This window comes from Podarcis gaigeae, assembly GCF_964106915.1.
Source record: "Podarcis gaigeae genome assembly, chromosome: 9".
Lineage (NCBI taxonomy): Eukaryota > Metazoa > Chordata > Lepidosauria > Squamata > Lacertidae > Podarcis > Podarcis gaigeae.
Genome location: NC_139685.1, coordinates 78,168,021 through 78,187,823, shown reverse-complemented (window position 1 = coordinate 78,187,823; position 19,803 = coordinate 78,168,021). Strand labels below are relative to the sequence as shown.

Here is a 19,803-nt window from a genome sequence, read left to right as displayed (position 1 = left end):
GTGCCCTCAATGGTCCCTTTCCTGATCTGCAATGTACGCTCTATTTGAATTTCTAACATTGTGTTCTTAAACAGCTCCCTAGCCTTTTGGAAGGCTATCCATTCTGAAGGAAATCAGCCCTGAGTGCTCACTGGAAGGACAGATTGTGAAGCTGAGGCTTCAAGACTTTGGCCACCTCATGAGAAGAGAAGACTCCCTGGAAAAGACCCTGATGTTGGGAAAGATGGAGGGCACAAGGAGAAGGGGACGACAGGACGAGATGGTGGGACAGTGTTCTCGAAGCTACCAGCATGAGTTTGTCCAAACTGCGGGAGGCAGTGGAAGACAGGAGTGCCTGGCGTGCTCTGGTCCAGGGGGTCACAAAGAGTCGGACACGACTAAATGACTAAACAACAACAACAGCCTTTTGGAGTGATTTGACCCCAATGGCTTTGCCTCTCAACTTCCTTTTTACCAACTTCCTCATTTGGGGTAAAGTTGCCCCTTCCCTCTCCCCCCCCATTTTGTAGGGGGTTGGTCTTGATGACCCTTGGGTACCCCCCACCCTGCCGCCATCGCCCAGCCCTACGACCCACGGAACCCCGTGTACGTCCAGTCACTGCTGCCAAAGGACACCATACCAAGCCAGCTTTGTCTGTCGATGTCGTTTAATTTCCGTGAAAGGAGCACACACACGCACACACACCCAGGCACGCACGCAGAGGCACACATCACATGGTTGACATTTGGTAAACAGTCTTCGAACACACACACACACACACACCCTTGCGAAAGAGAAGCCCCTGGTGGGGTTGGGTGTGTGGGACTCAGTGTGAGGTGGGGTGGGAGGACGGGCGGTCAGGGGGACGGCGGCGTGGGGGGCGTCCTTTTGACACTTCTCTTCGTCGTCGTTATTATTAATGAATGAATGAATTATCGTTAATCATCTCTCTTCTTTAAGGGCTGGGCTTCTTGCTGGCTAGCGCACCACTGTCTTTCCTCTCCAGCCGCGTGTAAGGCTCAAAGGCAGAGGTGCCCAGTGCGTATCCGCTGGGGAGATCATGGAGGGTCCCCAGCAAAGGGCCGCCAAAGCAAAGAGGGGCCGCCGGCAGCCGAGGGGACGCCGAGGGGGCGGCCAGCGAGGGGACCTGCAAGCTGAAGGCCCCCGTCCCCGGAGGGCTGCCCCCGCCACCCAGGCCTGGCGAAGTGTTCCCTGACGCGCCCATCGAGGACCCGTTTCCGGAGGGGTTGCCGACGGGGTTGGGGGCAGGGGAGAGCAGGCTGGGGGGCCCCCCGGGAACCGACAGGAGCCTCCCCTGCTCCAAGAGTCTCAGGATGTTGCAGGTGGCAAAGGACTCCGAGGTGGAAGTGGCGTGCTTCTCTGAGTCCCTGCTCTGGTCCTTCTTCTGCTTGGTGCGGCGGTTCTGGAACCAGACCTTGACCTGGGAAGGGGGGGGGAGAGAGAGAGAGAGAGGTGAGAGGAGGTCACACAGCAGCACCCATGTTGAATCCGGTCAACACTAGTCAGCTGGCAGGAGAGATAGAGGCCATGGGCAGTTTTCAGTCAGGACACAACACATTGTTGGGATATTCCATTCCACCTTAAGGACAGACGTGTGGAATTGTTGTATGTCACATGCCTGTTTACACTCCAGCACAATTTGCTGGGAACTTCCGTTTGTGTATAGCTTTTGCTTTTAGCTGCTTGCTTTGGACACGAAGGGGATCAGACATGTTTCCTATTGTCCTGCTGTACGCTGAATAAACTGCTTGTAAATATGCTCACACTGCCACTTCTGCTTGTGCAGCGTTATCTCTGCTGAGCAGCGTGCCCTGGCTTCTGAAGTCATCTAAATTTGTGGCCATCTAATGGGGGGGGGGGAGGTCTGTTACGGAAGATGGAGCCACTGATGCCATCTCCTGGAGACCCAGGCCCCCACAAAATGTTTGCTGTGGGTGCCCATGGTTGCCTGGCCTCCACTCCTTGCACCACCTCCATGGCCGCCTTAGACTATTGTTATTTTAACTTTTCAGATGTCTTAAATTATTGCTTCCATTTTTTCCTATTTATAATATTATTGTTTTATCCTTTTTGCGAACCACTTTGAAGTGGCGGTGGTGGTTGTTTTTGCAATCAAGCAGCGTATCAAGTTCAACGATTAATCAAAACAAGTCCAGGTATGTATTTTAGGGCTCTGTTTTGTGAAGTATTCTCCCCATGCTTTTTGAAACTCTTGTCTCGTGTGGTCTCTAATTGCCTCTGTTAATCTAGCCAGCTCAATATACTCTAACACTTTGTCTTGCCATTCCTTTTTTGTTGGCACAGTTCCTTTTCCCCAGTTTTTAGCAATTAGGATCCTTGCCGCTCCTGTCTGCAGGAGACTTTGTGGAGATTTAAGTTATAATTAGAAAAAAATTAATAATTACTCATAAAGGAAACAGCTTATAAGAAGTAAATAAAGAGGCCAGATACAGGATAAAGGAAGTCTTTTATTTGGTTGTTTATATTGTTGTATGTTATGCTCATTGTATGTTATGTTCACGTTTATTGAGGGTGGATTTCTATATTGGGGGGTTATGTTATGTTGTAAATAAAATTACCAATAAAATTTATAAATAATGAAAGAAAAGAAAAGAAAAGAAAAGAAAAGAGTTCAACGATTAAGTAAATCTCCATGAGACTGGGGGTTTGCGTTCCATGTACCAGGCCTTATGGATACAGAGCAAGAGTCGGTGGCAAAATCACCGTTGCTTGTGGGATTTGCGATGCTATAAATAGGGCTTGGGCGACACTAATCTGAGTGAGTCAACGAGGCCTAAAGAGGATTGTAAGAGACTCCAGAAAGGGCGAGTGATGGCGGAAGAGGAGAGAGGCAGGAGCAAGAAAGATGCTCTAAAGACACAACTTGTGTTTCAAATGGACTGGGCCACACAAACACACCCCAAGGAGAAGAGGGAAAGCCCACCATTTGGAGAGCACAAGAGTAGCTAAGTAGAGATTCCTGTCAAGTGCCAACCGGCCTGAGAGAGCAGGAGGAAATCAGGGCATGATGTTGAACACCAAACAGACCATCTTTCATCAGTCCCGCTCTTCCAACATTCAGCTTCGTGGGATGTCTGCGGTTCAGATGTTATTAAAGAGGGAGAAAACACTTTCCCCTATGCATATGCCTTCTAGGGTTTCAGGCAGGGGACATTCCCAGCCCCAACTGAAGATGGGAAGAGCCACGGCTCAGTATCAGAGCCTCTGCCTTGAAGGAAGGATCTCCTGGGTTCAAACCCAGGCAGGGCTAGGAGAAAACCTGAAGAGCTGCTGCCAATCACTGTGGACGATCCTGATGGATCAATGGTCTGAATGAGTACAAGACAGCTTTTTCAAGTCCCATGATTGAACCCAGGACTTTCTGAATTCCACACTGAATTATGGTCCTTCCCCAATGAGTTTCCTTGATGAGACGTTTCTTCCTATATACATAAAAACGTAAGGCGGTCAACACACAGTCCCCATGGGAGGATTTGCAGTGCTGCGCCGCAATCCTAGATTTGCATGAAGTTAGAGCGCAGCCCCTATTGGTGGGTTTGTAACGCCACATCACAATCCCAGATTTGCATGCAGAAAGGGGATTGGGAAGAGGAAAAGTCAGCTTAGCAGTTGTGTGGGGTGAGAAGGGGGAGCTTGCAGCGGTTCTCAACCTGTCGGCCCCCAGATGTTGTTGGACTACAACTCCCATCATCCCTAGTGAGCAAGGCCAGAGCTCAGGGATGATGGGAGTTGTAGTCCAACAACATCTGGGGACCCACAGGTTGAGAACCGCTGGCTAGGGGGTTACATACATGGGAGAGAGGAATGGTGGGGAGGCTGGTGAGTCGTGCAGTCAGGATGAACTGAAGCCCATATGAAGAGGCCTGCGGGATCAGGCCAATTGCCCATCTGGTCCAACATCCTGTTCTCTGGGAGCGGCCGCCAAGACCATATAACACCGGTCTTGAAAGACCTACACTGGTTCCCAGTAAGTTTCTGAGCACAATTCAAAGTGTTGGTGCTGACCTTTAAAGCCCTAAACGGCCTTGGTCCAGTATACCTGAAGGAGCATCTCCACCTCCATCGTTCTGCCTGGACACTGAGGTCCAGCGCCTTCTGGCAGTTCCTTCCCTGCGAGAAGCCAAGTTACAGGGAGCCAGGCAGAGGTCCTTCTCGGTGGTGGCACCTGCCCTGTGGAACACCCTCCCACCAGATGTCAAAGAGAAAAATAACTACCAAACTTTTAGAAGCCATCTAAAGGCAGCCCTGTTTAGGGAAGCTTTTAATGTTTAATAGGTTATTGTATTTTAGTGTTTTGTTGGAAGCCGCCCAGAGTGGCTGGGGAAACCCAGCCAGATGGGCGGGGTATAAATAATAAATTATTATTATTATTATTATTATTATTATTATTATTATTATTATTATTCTCACAGCGGCCAATCAGATCCCTACTGGAAGCCTGCAAACATGACCTGAACTCAACAGCAACTTTCAAACTTAATTTCCTGGATTAAAGGGCATCTAACCCATCTATGGAGAACCTCTTCCCCCTTGAGTAGGCGTCACAGGCAAGGAATCACACCATTTCACCTGGCAGCTAATCCGCAGGCCTTTATTTCTGACTCTGGGCCACCAACCTGGCGACTCCCTCTTGAGAATCAAGCCTGGGAATTCAAACATTCTTGCCTGCCCTTGGCAGTTGCAGCAGACCACAGGAGAAGAGAGCGCTCTGGCGGGTTCCCCACAGGCGTCTGGTGGTGGGCCACTGTGAGAACAGGATGGTGGACTTGATGCGCCCCCAATGGCCTGATCCAGCGGGCTCTCCTCTTCTGTTCTTCCCAGCATGAGTTGGGCGGTTTGGCTTCTACACTGCTGGCGACGGCTTCTCTTCCTGCCTCCTTGGCCCTCTCTCAACACATTTGGTGGCCTCACGCCGCCCATCGCCTCTCGCCCGAAGAAAGGAAAACACATTTGGCGTTCTGGACATCACCTGGGGGCTCTGATTGGGCAAGGAGGGGGAAAGCCACCTGCAGCTCATTGTCTTACGGCAGACCAAGGCAGAGGCTGCCAGCTCCAGTCTGGTGTTTCTCCTTTTTTGTTGTCGTCGCAATGACAAAAGCAGAATCCGGAGACATTTATTTTATTTTTTAGAAAGGGTCTTGTCAGAGTGAGAAGGCTTAATTAGGCATCCGGGGGAACTGGAGAGAAAGGCTGGGCGTATAATTATTTCCTTCAGCAGCCAAGCTCTGATTCTCCCCCTTTTCACCCTACTTTCCTCATCCCCTCAATTAACTGGGCCTGGGTGGAGGAATAAAACCACATCAGCCATCGTGGGAGGGGGGAGGAGATTGAGCTGGGGGTACTCTGAAATGACCCCCATCGCACAAATAATACACACAGACAGAGGGAGAGGCAGCCCTAGTGCATTTTCTCCTGGCTGCAGGAAAAACAAAAGCTGGAGCTGCAACCCCAAACAGAGTCGGCCGTAATTGCAAGGCTCCCAAGCCTGCTTTGATCGGCATGTGAAAAGGCCGGTTTGTGTGAGCAGAGGCGTTCAAAGGAAGTGTTTGCTCAAGCCCTGGATCCGGTGGGGAGGGGGCTCAGGCGTTGCACCTTGGGCTGGGATCTGAGTTCAAGGACAGCTAGCCCTCTCCGCAGTTCCCCACCACAGAGATACAGACAGACAGAGGCAGGTTCTGGGAAACTGGGCTTCCAGGTCAAAGGTTGGCGTAGGCTTATCTGTCCATAGGAGAGTCGCTGCTTGGTCATCTCTCTTGTCCTTTTCTTTGTCTTTTGTGAGAGGAATTTTAATCAGTTTCCTCTAACAAAATTCATCAAGAGGAAGACACTAGCCAAAATCAACATATTAGCATCTTGAGACTGTTTGGAACAATCTAGAAGCGCCCTTACTATGAAACTGTAATAATTAATAATTAGTCAAACCTTCATTTCAAAATCCCCCGCTCACTTTAATCCCTCAGCTACCTTGCTTCAGTATTTAAATAATACTTCAGTACAGTGGTACCTCGGGTTAAGTACTTAATTCGTTCCGGAGCTCTGTACTTAACCTGAAACTGTTCTTAACCTGAAGCACTATTTCTGTACGGTGGTACCTCGGGTTATATATGCTTCAGGTTACAGACTCTGCTAACCCAGATATAGTACCTCGGGTTAAGAACTTTGCTTCAGGATGAGAAGAGAAATCACACAGAGGTGGCGCAGCGGCAGCAGGAGGCCCCATTAGCTAAAGTGGTGCTTCAGGTTATGAATAGTTTCAGGTTAAGAACGGACCTCTGGAACGAATTAAGTACTTAACCCGAGGTACCACTGTATATGTGCCCCAGAGGAGAGAGACTATGGAATTTACAGCTATGAGTACAATGTGCAATGGGGAAATAAAACTTTCATAAATTACCAGGCTAACAAAAATCTATCCATATATTAAATCAACCCAGTGACAGATGCAGGATGTGTCCCGGGGTCATGATCACAAACAAGAGGCTATTTACAAGACACAAGTGGGAGGGAGATGCAATCAGATGCCAAAGGTGTTTTCTCCACTATAGGCCACATACAGGAAGGCATCCTCATCCTTCTCCTTCTTGTAAAGCTGCCCCATTGTCAGGCTGGATTGCGGGACAGTCCTGTCTACAAAAAGGAATATTGCCTTCTCAGACGGCAGCTGAATCCTCTTCCGGATGATCCACATAAACTGAGCCACAGTTATGTCAGATGGAACCAGGAAGGGAAGGGAGGGGCCGGCCTGTCAGTCTTCCTCTCAGTCCGTCGGGCCCGTAGTGCCACTGTCACAACAACAACCTCGCTTGTCCTTTTCTGAACTTTTTCTAATGCTCCACTATTTTGGAATTCACCTTTTCCACAGCTGCAATGCACTGGGTCGCCGTTTTCACTGAGCTGTCCACCCAGACCCCAAGGTTCCTTTCCTGGTCAGTCACTGCCAGCTCAGACCCGATCAGTGTCTACTTGAGATGTTATGGGTGTTTGTCCTGATGGGAACTTTCTTCCCAATTGAACCACATTTGCCCTTTTAATGCCCTTTTACCCACTTGGGAGAGATGCTTTCAGAGCCCCTTGTGGTCCCTTTTGCCTTCTTACCACCTTGAACAATTTGGGGGTCATCAGCAAGCCTGGCCACCTCACAGCTAACCCCTGACTCTGGAGTCATTCATGAGCAAGTTAACAACTACCAGTTCCAGTTCAGGCCCCTTGAGGGACCCCACTTCTTACACCACAGTTGCACTCAGGTGCTCCTCGTGGGCTTCCCATAGGTATCTGGCCAAGTCCAGGATGCTGGACTGTGTGGGCCTTTGGCCTGATCCAGCAGGGCAGTGAGTACTGTCCATTTATTCCTACGGTTCCTCTGGGTGCCCATTCATCATGCATTCATGATTATTTGTGCTCATGATCTCTATTGGAAGCCGCCCAGAGTGGCTGGGGAAACCCAGCCAGATGGGCGGGGTACAAATAATAAATTATTATTATTATTATTATTAGATCAGGGTGGTTTAGGGTTGCCAAGTCTGGAGCAGCCCAGACCCCGAGATTTCAGGGCCCAAACCTGAAGCCTGGCGATATTACAGGAGGAGACCTCTGGAGATGGAGGTTAATTGGGAGAGGGGAGCAAAGGAGGTCAGAACCCAGAATGCCTATCCTATAATTTGCAGCCAGCTCCTCCTCTTCAATTAAATACATTCTCACCCACCCAGACGTCCTGTAACCTGAGGGTGGTTATACGCAACATAATATTCAATACCGTTTGTGACTGCAAACATTTCAGAGTGGTCGTCGTACTGCTTTGTTTCCAATCAGCGCATTTCTCTTAACTTGCTGCTGAAAACCCATAACCTTTTCTGCCACCACAAATGTTCCAGCTTATTTTTTTGTTGCTCTACAGTTCAAAATAGCCCCTCCAGGAGGCAATAGCACAATAACCTTGGGGGAGCATCACAAAGCAACTAATAAAGTGGAATGAAGTGTAGATGAGTCAGTATTAATCCACCACTAATGCATTTTTATTATTGCATCTATGACATATTGCAGAATATATCCCCCCACTCCCGCTGCAAAAAAATAAATAAAAGGGGGGGGGAAGCAAGGTCCTGCAATATGGAGATTCCCAAATTTTCTTCCTCCTGATCCTCAGCCAGTTACCGGCCCATAAGCCGTTCTTATCCCATGTTCCAACAAGGCTTGGCTTATATTCTTATGACCTGCCATACGTTCCTATGCAGACACCCATCGAGTCACATAAAATCTGCAAGTAGATCTGTACCTGCCTGCTATTTGGCTCTTATCTACATAAAGATGCTTTAAGAAGCTGCACGTTTTCCACACACGACGAAGCAGCAAAGTTCGTGCTTGTTCAGGGCGACGGTCTGAGTGCAGATTTCAGAGCAATTCCTGCATGAAAGCCCTTTCCACATTGCGGGAGTTTTGCCATGTAGGAAGCCACAGGGTGTGTGTGAAAGATGCAAAGTGTCATTCCATCATCTCTGTTGCTCATGGTAATGAATTGTTAATTGCTATTATTGCGATTAATTTTTAACAGAGCAGACTTCGTTGTGCAGCTATAAATAAAATAAGCTGCTCTGACATCATCAGGACGTGACTTCTGCCAGCTTGGGGCTGCTCAGCCGACTAGAGTCATATCCTGCCTGGAAGCATCTCTCCAGGGCCAGCTCCTCCATCATCCTTTGAAGAGTCAGCATGGTATAGTGGTTAGAGTTACGGACTAGCACCTGGGAGACCAGAGTTCAAATCTCCTCTTGGCTATGAAGCTCACAGGGTGACCTTTGGCCTGTCACGCCTCTCAGCCTAACCTACCTGGCAGGGTTGTTGTGGGGGTTAAATAAGGAGGGATAATAATAATAATAATAATAATAATTATTATTATTATTATTATTATTATTATTATTATTATTATTATTTATTTATTTGTACCCCGCCTATCTGGCTGGGTTTCCCCAGCCACTCTGGGCGGCTTCCAACAAAGATGAAAAATACATTAAAATGTCATACATTAAAAACTTCCCTTCAGATGTCTTCTAAAAGTCTGGTAGTTGTTATTCTCTTTGACATCTGATGGGAGGGCGTTCCACAGGGCGGGTGCCACCACCGAGAAGGCCCTCTGTCGCCTGATTCCCTGTAACTTGGCTTTTCGCAGGGAGGGAACCGCCAGAAGGCCCTTGGCGCTGGACCTCAGTGTCCGGGCTGAACGATAGGGGTGGAAACATACTGGGAGGGAGAGAACCATGTGTGCCGCCTTGAGCTCCTTGGAGGAAAAACTGGCATGTGAATAAGCAATCAACAAAAATAAATCCCTGGTTCTGCCAGGGATGCAGCTGAGGCCTTACTACATGCAAAAATGCAGAGGGCAGTTCCTACCATTAGGCAGTGTGACCCAACTGCCTCAGGCACCATAGGCTGGGTGGCTCTTCCTCTTGAGCTCTCTGACCAGACCTTTTTGTTGGAGAAGGTAGTCGTACCTTGTCCTCTACCGTGCTGGTCTCCCTAGGGTGCAGCCCAGTGCCCCATTGCTTGTACTGAAGTACGGTAGAATTCACTATGCTATGTAGAATGGGTGGCTCTAAGTCACCAAACTTTTTCAGCTGTGGGCCAGTCCATCGTCCCTCAGACCATGTGGTGGGCCAGACTATATTTTTTTTGGGGGGGATGAGCGAATTCCTACCCCCCACAAATAACCCAGAGATGCATTTGAAATAAAAGGACACATTCCAATCATGTAAAAACATGCTGATTCCCGGACTGTCTGCTGGCCGGATTGAGAAGGCGATTGGGCCACATCCGGCCCCCGGGCCTTAGGTTGCCTAGCCCTGCTCTAAGTGTTCTACTGTCCTCAGACAGCAAACATCTTGCAAGTGTGTTTGGTGCCACAGTGAGATGGGGCCTTTTGTTTCTTCCTCAAAGTGATAAAGGGGATGGAGAGCAAGCCTTACATTTAAGGGCACGGAGGATTTTTAGCCTGGGGGAAGAGAAGACTGGGGTGATGAGGAAAGGAAAGCATTATACAATGTTTGGATTCGATATAAAGACTTGCTGGAAAATAAAACTCCTAGGTGGTTATCACCAATGGAGGCTAAGGAGGTGAAAAAACCTAATATGGATTCTAAATGGCCAAAATATTGTGAAATCCTAGAGCAAGAGAGTGGAAAAATTAAACTACAGAGTTTTGAGAAAATAAAGTCTAAGGTACGAGATTGGCTTCATTATTATCAAATAATGGAGGTGTTTAAACAAGACAGGAAAATTGGCTTCCAGGTGGAGAGATCAAAACTAGAAACAGAACTGTTAGAACCCAATACCAAGAACCTATCAAGAATGTATAACCTGCTGTTGAAGTGGAATACACTAGATGAGACAGTCAAATCTACTATGATTAAATGGGCACAAGACATTGGTCATGACATTATGTTCGCTGACTGGGAACAGTTATGGACCACCGGGATAAAATTTACGGCATGTAATGCCTTAAGAGAAAATATTATGAAAATGATTTATAGGTAGTACATGACCCCAGTCAAGCTTGCAAAAATCTATCATTTGCCCAATAATAAATGTTGGAAATGTAATGAGACTGAAGGTACCTTCTATCACCTTTGGTGGACTTGCCCGAGGATTAAGGCCTTCTGGGAAATGATTTATAATGAAATTAAAAAGGTACTCAAATGTACTTTCCATAAGAAACCAGAGGCATTTCATCTGGGCATGGTCGGCCAATTGGTGCCAAGGAAGGATAGGACGTTCTTTATGTATGCCACCACAGCAGCAAGGATTCTCCTAGCAAAGTATTGGAAGACACAAGAACTACCCACGCTGGAAGAATGGCAGGCGAAGGTGATTGACTATATGGGACTGGCAGAGATGACTGGCAGAATTCGTGACCAAGAGAAAGAGACGGTGGAAGAAGATTGGAAGAAGTTTAAAGTATATCTTAAGAACTGTTGTAATATTGATGAATGTTAAAATGTCAAGGTAAAGGAAAATATGGAATTACAGCTGTAATTGATTGATAGATTAATTACCAGAAGAAACTTAAAAAGACAATAAGTGATTAATTAACTGGCCTGAAGGGTTGTTGAAGAAACTTTTAAAATAGGGAAGCAGAGAAGGGGAGGGAGGGGGAAGTCCGAGAAGTAAGGTTATGAAAAAAAGATTTGAAATTATACATGTTTATATGTTTGTGTTTGTTTGTGTGTGTTGATTGTTTTGTTTTTATTTGTGTTGAAAATTAATTTAAAAAAAATTATTCAAAAAAAAAAAAAAAAAAAGAGAAGACTGGGGTGATGAGAACCACCTTCAAATATCTGAAGGGCTCCCACAGGGGAAATGGAGCAAGCTTGTTTTCTGCTGCTTCCAAGGCGACGACCTGAACCAATGGATACGTTTCCGAGCACAATTCAAAGTGTTGGTGCTGACCTTTAAAGTCCTAAACAGCCTCGGTCCTGTATAACTGAAGGAGGGTCTCCACCCCCATCGTTCAGCCCGGATACTGAGGTCCAGCCATAGCTTCCCTTTTTTTGCGGGAAATTCCCTTATTCCAGCGCCGTTTCCCGCTGCTTCCCACTGCTATCCCGGATTGTTAGATATCCCGTGGACTGTCTCTGGGACAGGTGAGGCTACTGATCCCTTATTTTCAAATCTGAAAGTTGACAGCTATGGGTCCAGCTCCGAGGGCCTTCTGGCGGTTCCCTTATTGCGAGAAGTGAGGTTACAGGGAACCAGACAGAGGGCCTTCTCGGTGGTGGCGCGCGCCCTGTGGAACCCCCTCCCATCAGATGTCAAGGAAATAAGCAGCTACCTTATTTTTAAAAGACATCTAAAGGCAGCCCTCTTGAGGGAAGTTTTTAATATTTAATGCTGTATTGTTTTTAACATTCAATTGGGAGCCGCCCAGAGTGGCAGGGGAAACTCAGTTAGATGGGCAGGGTATAAATAATAAATTATTATTGTTATTGTTATTATTATTATTATTATTATTGATTCAAATGACAAGAAAAGAGATTCTGTCTGAACATTAGGGGGCAGGGGGCTTGTTTGACAGTGGAATGGACTCCCTCGGAAAGTAATGGACTCTCCTTCATTTGGAAACAGAGGTTGGGTGGCCATAAATCAGGGATTGCTTAGCTGTGATCCCTGCATTCCAGGGGGGCTGGACTAGATGACCCTTGGTGCTCCCCTCCAACTCTACAATTCTATGATTCCGAGTATTTCGCAAGATCCAGAAGCTCATTTGCTTCTGGGCACCACAGGACTCAGCCCTCAGGACATGCTTCCAGTGCTAGGGGCTTGGGACACTCAAAAAGATGCTTTTATACAGCATCTCTGTGACCGAACAGAATTCCCCTCCCCCTGGTCTCTCCCAAGTCCTGGTCCAGCACTCTCTAACCATTACACCACACAGCCACATGACTCCAGTTTCTGCCTGGGGTGACTCATGCTGAGTGTCTTGTGGGTACTGATGCGGTCAAAGTGACATTTGTTGCTTGCTAATGCTCAAAATAAGACAAAAGAGTCCCATTGTGTCATGAAAGCTGAGAGAGAGAGAGAGAGAGAGAGAGAGAGAGAGAGAGAGAGAGAGAGAGTTATGTACTAAGCTTGGATCCTAGAACAATAGGCAAGTAGGATCCTAGAATGCAACAACTGATTGGCCTGCAATCAGACCAATCAGGCTTGAGGAGGAAAGCAGAATCAGCCAATCGGACGGGACTCATTGTGTAAATAATGTATATTAGAGAGGCTCCACCTCTCCTTTAAATCAGAACCAGTGAAGGAGGTGAAGGTCCTGTGTGAGTGTCTGGAGGCGGTTGGAGGATGGATGGCGGCTAACAGGTTGAGGTTGAATCCTGACAAGACAGAAGGACTGTTTTTGGGGAACGGGGTGGGTGGGTGTGGGGGATTCCCTGGTGCTGAATGGGGTTACTGTGCCCCTGAAGGACCAGGTGAGCAGCCTGGGAGTCATTTTGGACTCACAGCTGTCCATGGAGGTGCAAGTTAATTCTGTGTCCAGGGCGGCTGTCTGCCAGCTCCATCTGATATGCAGGATGAGACCCTTCCTGCCCGCGGACTGTCTCCCCAGAGTGGTGCATGCTCTAGTTATCTCCCGCTTGGACTACTGCAATGTGCTCTGCGTGGGGCTACCTTTGAAGGTGACCCGGAAACGGCAATTAATTCAGAATGCAGCAGCTAGACTGGTGACTGGGAGTGGCCGCCAGGACCACATAACACTGGTCCTGGGAGATCTGCATTGGCTCCCAGTACGTTTTCTGAGCACAATTCAAAGTGTTGGTGCTGACCTTTAAAGCCCTAAACGGCCTCAGTCTAGTATATTTGAATGAGCTTCTCCAACCTCATCGTTCTGCCTGGACACTGAGGTCCAGCACCGAGGGCCTTCTGGCGGTTCCCTCATTGAGAGAAGAGAGGTTACAGGGAACCTTACAGAGGGTCTTCTTGGTAGTGGCACCCACCCTGTGGAACGCCCTCCCTTCAGATGTGAAGGAAATAAGCAGCTATCCTATCTTTAAAAGACATCTGAAGGCAGCCCTGTTCAGGGAAGTTTTTAATATTTAATGATGTATTGTTTTTAACACTCTATTGGGAGCCGCCCAGAGTGGCTGGGGAAACTCAGCCAGATGGGCGGGGTATAAATAATAAATTATTATTATTATTATTATTATTATTATTATTATTATTATTATTATTATAAAAGCCTGAGGTTTGGGGCTCAATTCAATCACTGTTTCACAAGCTGCAATAAAGAGCTTGAAATCACTCCAGGACTCCGAGTATATTTCAGAGAGAGAGAGAGAGAGAGAGAGAGAATGAAGGAGGAAGAGAGAATGAAAAGGAGCAGGGGGAAGAATCAGTGTGGGGCGGAAAAGAGCGACGCCTTCTTCGGCAAAGGCACCCATCCCTCACCTGCGTCTCGGAGAGGTTGAGCTGCCGGGCGAGTTCCGTCCTCTCTCTGCCCACCACGTACTGGCAGCGCTGAAACTCCAGCTCCAACCGGTAGAGCTGCTCAGCGGTGAAAGAGGTCCTGGTCCTCTTCGGCCGGTCCAGGTCCAGACCTTTGGGAAGGACGATCTCCCGGATGGTCCCTTTGGCATCTGGGGGTGAAAGCAAAGGCAGAGCCTTGAGGGGAGGGCATCGGAAAAGGAGAGGAGCCCACGCTGGATCAGGCCAGCGGCCGCTCTAGTTCAACATCCTGTTCTCACAGGGTCTGACCCTGGGGAACCAGCAAGCAGGATTTGAACGCAAGACCACCTTCTCCCCTCCTGTGGTTTCCGGTAACTGGTGTTCAGAAGCATGGCTGCCTCCAACTGTGGAAGACAGAGCTTAGCAGCACTGGCTAGTCGCCATCAACAGCCCTCTCCTCCATGACTTTGTCTAATCCTCTTTTAATGTTGCTGGATATCCCTGCCTTGTGGGAGGGAGTTCCATAATCTAACTCTGTGCTTCCACTGCCTCTTTTATCTGTCCTGAACCTTCCAATATTCAGCTTCATTTGATGTCCACAAATAAATAAATAAATAAATAAATAAATAAATAAATAAACGGTAAATAATTTATTTATTTATACCCCACCCTCCCCAGCCAGAGCCCCACCCAGAGCCGGGCTCAGGGCGACTAACACCAATAAAATCAAGGTAAACGCATAAGGGGGGGCACACCCAATTTAAAATACAGGTTAAAATGCAATTTAAAATGCAGCCTCATTTTAAAAGTAGCCCATAGATTAAAACCATAAGGGGAGGGAAACATAAGGGTCAGACTGAGTCCAAACCAAAGGCCAGGCGGAACAGCTCTGTCTTGCAGGCCCTGCGGAAAGATGTCAAGACCCGCAGGGAGAGGCCCTGGTCTCTTGTAACAGAGTGTTCCACCAAGTCGGGGCCAGTACTGAAAAGGCCCTGGTCCTAGTTGAGACCAATCTAACCACCTTGCAATCTGGGACCTCCAAAATGTTGTCATTTGTGGACCTTAAGGTCCTCCACGGGACATACCAGGAGAGGCGGCCCCATAGGTACGTGGGTCCTGGGCCACATAGGGCTTTAAAGGTCAAAACCAGCACCTTAAACCTGACTCTGTACTCCACCGGGAGCCAGTGCAGTTGGTAAAGCGCTGGATGAATGTGATCCCACGGCAAGGATCCCGTAAGGAGCCTCGCCGCGGCATTCTGCACCCGCTGGAGTTTCTGGGTCAGCTTCAAGGGCAGCCCCGCATAGAGCGAGTTACAGTAGTCAAACCTGGAGGTGACCGTCGCATGGATCACTGTGGCCAGGTCAGGGCGGAAAAGGTAAGAGACCAACTGCTTAATACGGTGGAGATGGAAAAATACCACCTTTGCTGTGGCTGTAACCTGCGCCTCCATGGAAAGGGAGGCGTCAAGGATTACACCCAAACTCTTAACGGAAGGCAATGGCACTAATTGGGCCCCCGCAAGAGATTGGAGTTGGCTCCCCAAGGGGTGCCAACTTAAACAAAATATTGGGGGGGAGGCAGGTAAGCCCCACCTCTCATAATGAATCACATAACACAGTTCATGCATACCATTTGAATGGCAGTGCCCATAAACTGGGGGGCAGCCCCCTCAAATATTTTATTGGGCCCCCCTACGAGTTTTGCTCCTATGAGCTGGTGTTATGAGAACTTTCATGTGGGATGGGTTTTAATATTTTCTCTTTCCACTTGCTCCCTGACATGTGTCATGCTGTAAACTACTATCGTGTCACCACTTACTCTCCTTTTCTCTAAACTAAAAAGTCACAAACATGGCAACGTTTCTTCATGGGGGGGCCGCTTCAACCTCTCAATCATTTTGAGGGCACTTTTCTGAACTCTACAATATCCTTTCTGAAGTGAGGCAGCCAGAGGTGTGTGCAGAATTTCAAATATGGTGGCTCCCAGTGCTGTTTTTCTAGAAAAAGAGGTGCAATGACGCTCACCTGAGAAGTGCCGGAACTGAGTTCAAGCAGGTTCTGGCTGGAAAAAAAGCCCTGGTTGCACCATAGATTTCTATGACAGCATTATGATATTGTCTGTTTTACTTTCAATTTACTTTCAGCTGTCCATGGAGGCGCAGGTCAATTCTGTGACCAGGGCAGCTGTCTCCCAGCTCCATCTGGTACACAGGATGAGACCCTATCTGCCTGTGGATTGTCTCGCCAGAGTGGTGCATGCTCTAGTTATCTCCCGCTTGGACTACTTCAATGCGCTCTACGTGGGGCTACCTTTGAAGGTGACCAGGAAACTACAACTAATCCAGAATGTGGCAGCTAGACTGGTGACTGGGAGCGGCCGCCGAGACCACATAACACTGGTCTTGAAAGACCTACAGTGGCTCCCAGTACGTTTCCGAGCACAATTCAAAGTGTTGGTGCTCACCTTTAAAGCCCTAAACGGCCTTGGTCCAGAATACCTGAAGGAGCGTCTTCACCTCCATCGTTCTGCCCGGACACTGAGGTCCAGCACTCAGGGCCTTCTCGGTGGTGGCACCTGCCCTGTGGAATGCCCTCCCACCAGATGTCAAAGAGAACAACAACTACCAGACTTTTAGAGGACATCTGAAGGCAGCCCTGTTTGGGGAAGCTTCTAATGTTTGACAGACTATTGCATTTTAATATTTTGTTGGAAGCCGCCCAGAGTGGCTGTGGAAACCCAGCCAGATGGTGGGGTATAATTTTTATTTTTATTTTTATTTTTCCCATTATGCCTATAGAGTAAATAAATAAAATCAACCAATGTATTTATTGTAGCATGAGATTTGCAATGCACTGCAGTGCAAACAGAGCTTTAAGATCAGCAAGGCAAGCCCTGCGCTAGGGTTTGGGATGTGAGACGGGGCCTTCTCTGTGGTGACACCTCAGCTGTGGAACTCCCTTGTGCTGGAAATGCACCCCTTCCGGCATATTGCAACAATGTGTCTTTTTCAACAGGCATTTGGCCACAGCTGAGGCTATAAGGGTTGAACTGCTGCATGCTTCTATACACTCCTCGAATCACAGAACCATAGAATTGTAGAGTTGGAAGGGACCCCAAGGGGTCATCTACTCCAACCCCCTGCAATGCAGGAATCTCAGCTGAAGAATCCCTGACAGATCGCCCTCCAATGTCTCTTTAAAAACCTTGAATGAAGGAGGGTGGAAGTTGTGTTGTCACAGAAGGCATTCTATTGAGTTTATTGTATGTAAGGTGGCCCTATTGAAGGGAGACTGTACTGTAGTGTGAAACTACTAAATTGCAATTTATCAACCAGCTCAATCCTATCCTGTGGACTCAGCGTGATGGAGTTTTATCACACTACTTGTGCCAAGGGCCCCCCGCTGAACTACTAATGGGTCGGCGCCTTGCAATCAGACTGGACCGCCTTCACCCCGACAGAGCTCAGGATGAGGTAGTGTGTGGGGGGGAACAGGAACCCCCGGACCTTCGTGGCCAGTGGCGTAGCGTGGGGGGTGCAGGGGGGCCGGCCGCACCAGGCGCAACATTTGGGGGTTAGGGTTAGGGGGCGCAAATCCACGGGTTAGGGGGCGCAAATCCACGGGTTAGGGGGCGCAAATTACTTGCCTTGCCCCGGGTGCTGACAACCCACGCTACGCCACTGTTCGTGGCCCAGGACCCAGTCTACGCAAATAATTTTGGGGCAGGCCCAGCATGGGTACCCGCCACAGTCACCAGGGTCAGTGTAACGGATGGGGGGCAATGCTGGTGCCGCCACTGCGACCAGATACGGCAACGATTCCCGGGAGAAAACCAGGAGGAGGACAGGTCAGAGGAGTCCCAAGGGAACAGTGGGGCAGTGAGGCCCATAGAACAGGAGGGGCCAGCAGGAGAGGCAGAATCAGTAAATACAGAGAGGACCCGCAAGGTTGAAAGGACACCGGAACCAGAACCATGACTGAGCGAGCCGGTTGCGCCAGACCAAATAGCCCCAACGCAGCCAGCATCCTCGGAACACGAACCCGAACCCCGGACCAGGGAACACCCCAGGCCGCAACGCACATGTAGGCGGCCGGCGTACCTTGAGGACTATGAATGCGACCTCCCGGGCAGGAATGGAACTTAGAGGGGAGTTGAATAGGATCCAAAATGTACTAAGTTGAATAGGATCCAAAAGGCAGCAGTCTGATTGGTCCTAGAACAATAGGATTCAGAATGCAGCAGTCTGATTGGACCACAGGAGCCACCCAATCCAGCTCCAGGTGGAAGTGAATCCGCAACCTGATTGGCCTACAGGTAAATCCCGGAATTAGCCAATCATGTGGGGCCCATTGTGTAAATAATGTATATAAAGCAGACATTCTGGGGGAACTTCCATTCCTCCTCTTTGCTATGAGCTGAATAAAGAGCATGAAACCCACTCTCGACTCCAAGTATATTTCATCCCCCATGCCAGCATCTTCTGTTTCAACCAGCAGGGCTGTTTGTTGTATTCTACAACCGCTAATTACAAAATTACCTGGGCTGAACTTTCCTGCATCTCATTTCCCTCTGATATCTCACTGTCTACAATGCTTCCTCCGTTCCCATGGAGAGTGGTAGACTTGCAACCGAGGAGAACGCTTCATGCATTTAATACAGTGGACGGCGGTCTATGAAATCTTATGCCAGGGTAATTACTGGTCTGTGACCGTAATAAATTGCTTGGCTTGAATAATGGGATGATAAACGTTTCTTCACCTTCAAGGCACCACAGGACTCCCGGTTGCTTTTCCTGCAAGAGAGGGATGCAGATTCTACTTCTCTGGAAATTGAGTTCGGTTCACATTGCATGAGCGGGAGAGAGAGACATTGCTTTGCTGCCATCTCGAAATACGTTCCAGTTGTGGTGGCTTCAAAGAGATTGAGAATGCCTGCGCAGCAAGTCCACAAACGCCCAGAGTGGTTTAGCGATCGATGCCTCTTCCCAGGGAACTCTGGGAATTGTACTTCTGTGAGAGGAGGAAGAGGGGCTTTTTGACACCTCTCAGCGCCCTTAGCGAACTACAGCTCCCAGAGATCTTTGGCAGTATCCTAGCACTTTAAATGTGTGGCATGAATGAGGCCTTAGATGCTCCTCTAAAGCTCTGTTCACACTCCTTATGCATTCCCAGAGGTGGGTTTTCCATCTGTGTTCACACAACCCTTATCCAAAATGCAAATATATCCTGTATTTTGTTGTAAGATGCTGCCTTTTGATGCGCTGTAGCTTCAGCCAGCTGCACACCAGTGGGAGCCCTTAAGCTTTCCAAACTTTTCATGTTGGCAACACACTTTTTTAGATACAGTAATTCAGTTTTACTAGCAAACTGGAGGTTAAATTAACCATTTTCCAGCCCTGGGAGGAGTGTGGGGAGCATTCAAGTCATCATGACACACAGTTTGGAAAGCTCTCCCTTAAGCTGTTCCTCTATCCAAGGTGTGAACAGTTTTGCATAGGGTGAAGACATCAGTCCCTGAAAAACAACAATTTCACTACCTCCAAGGCAAGGATGTGAACAGACACATCAAGGCAAAGGGACATCTGCCGGCTGAAATCACACACTGCAAGTCAAACAACAAAGACAAAAGGTGCCTGGTGGAAAAGCAAAACAGAAAACTAGGGTGGAAAGGGGTGAATTGGGCTGCCGGAGCTCAAATTCATCTCTCTCTCTCTCTCTCTCTCTCTCTCTCGCACACACACACACACACACACACATACACACACACACAGCAGGCCACTTGTCAATCCTCTGTTCCCATGATGCATGGTGGTGGGCTTATCACGAATAAGTTCCATGGAAGTGAGA

At 48.3% G+C, this 19,803-nt stretch overlaps 1 protein-coding gene across 1 annotated transcript in view; it reads right to left on the bottom strand.

Moving 5' to 3' along the window:
• Positions 1–629: 629 nt before the first annotated feature.
• VAX2 (ventral anterior homeobox 2) overlaps positions 630–19,803 on the bottom strand; it is a 55,411-nt gene continuing 36,237 nt past the window's right edge. The window contains exons 2-3 of the mRNA XM_083757165.1: positions 13,958–14,145; positions 630–1,421 (exon numbers count right to left, since the gene is read on the bottom strand). Coding sequence (XP_083613291.1) covers positions 936–1,421; positions 13,958–14,145 — 674 coding nt within the window. The 3' untranslated portion in view covers positions 630–935. The remainder of the gene's footprint in view (positions 1,422–13,957; positions 14,146–19,803) is intronic.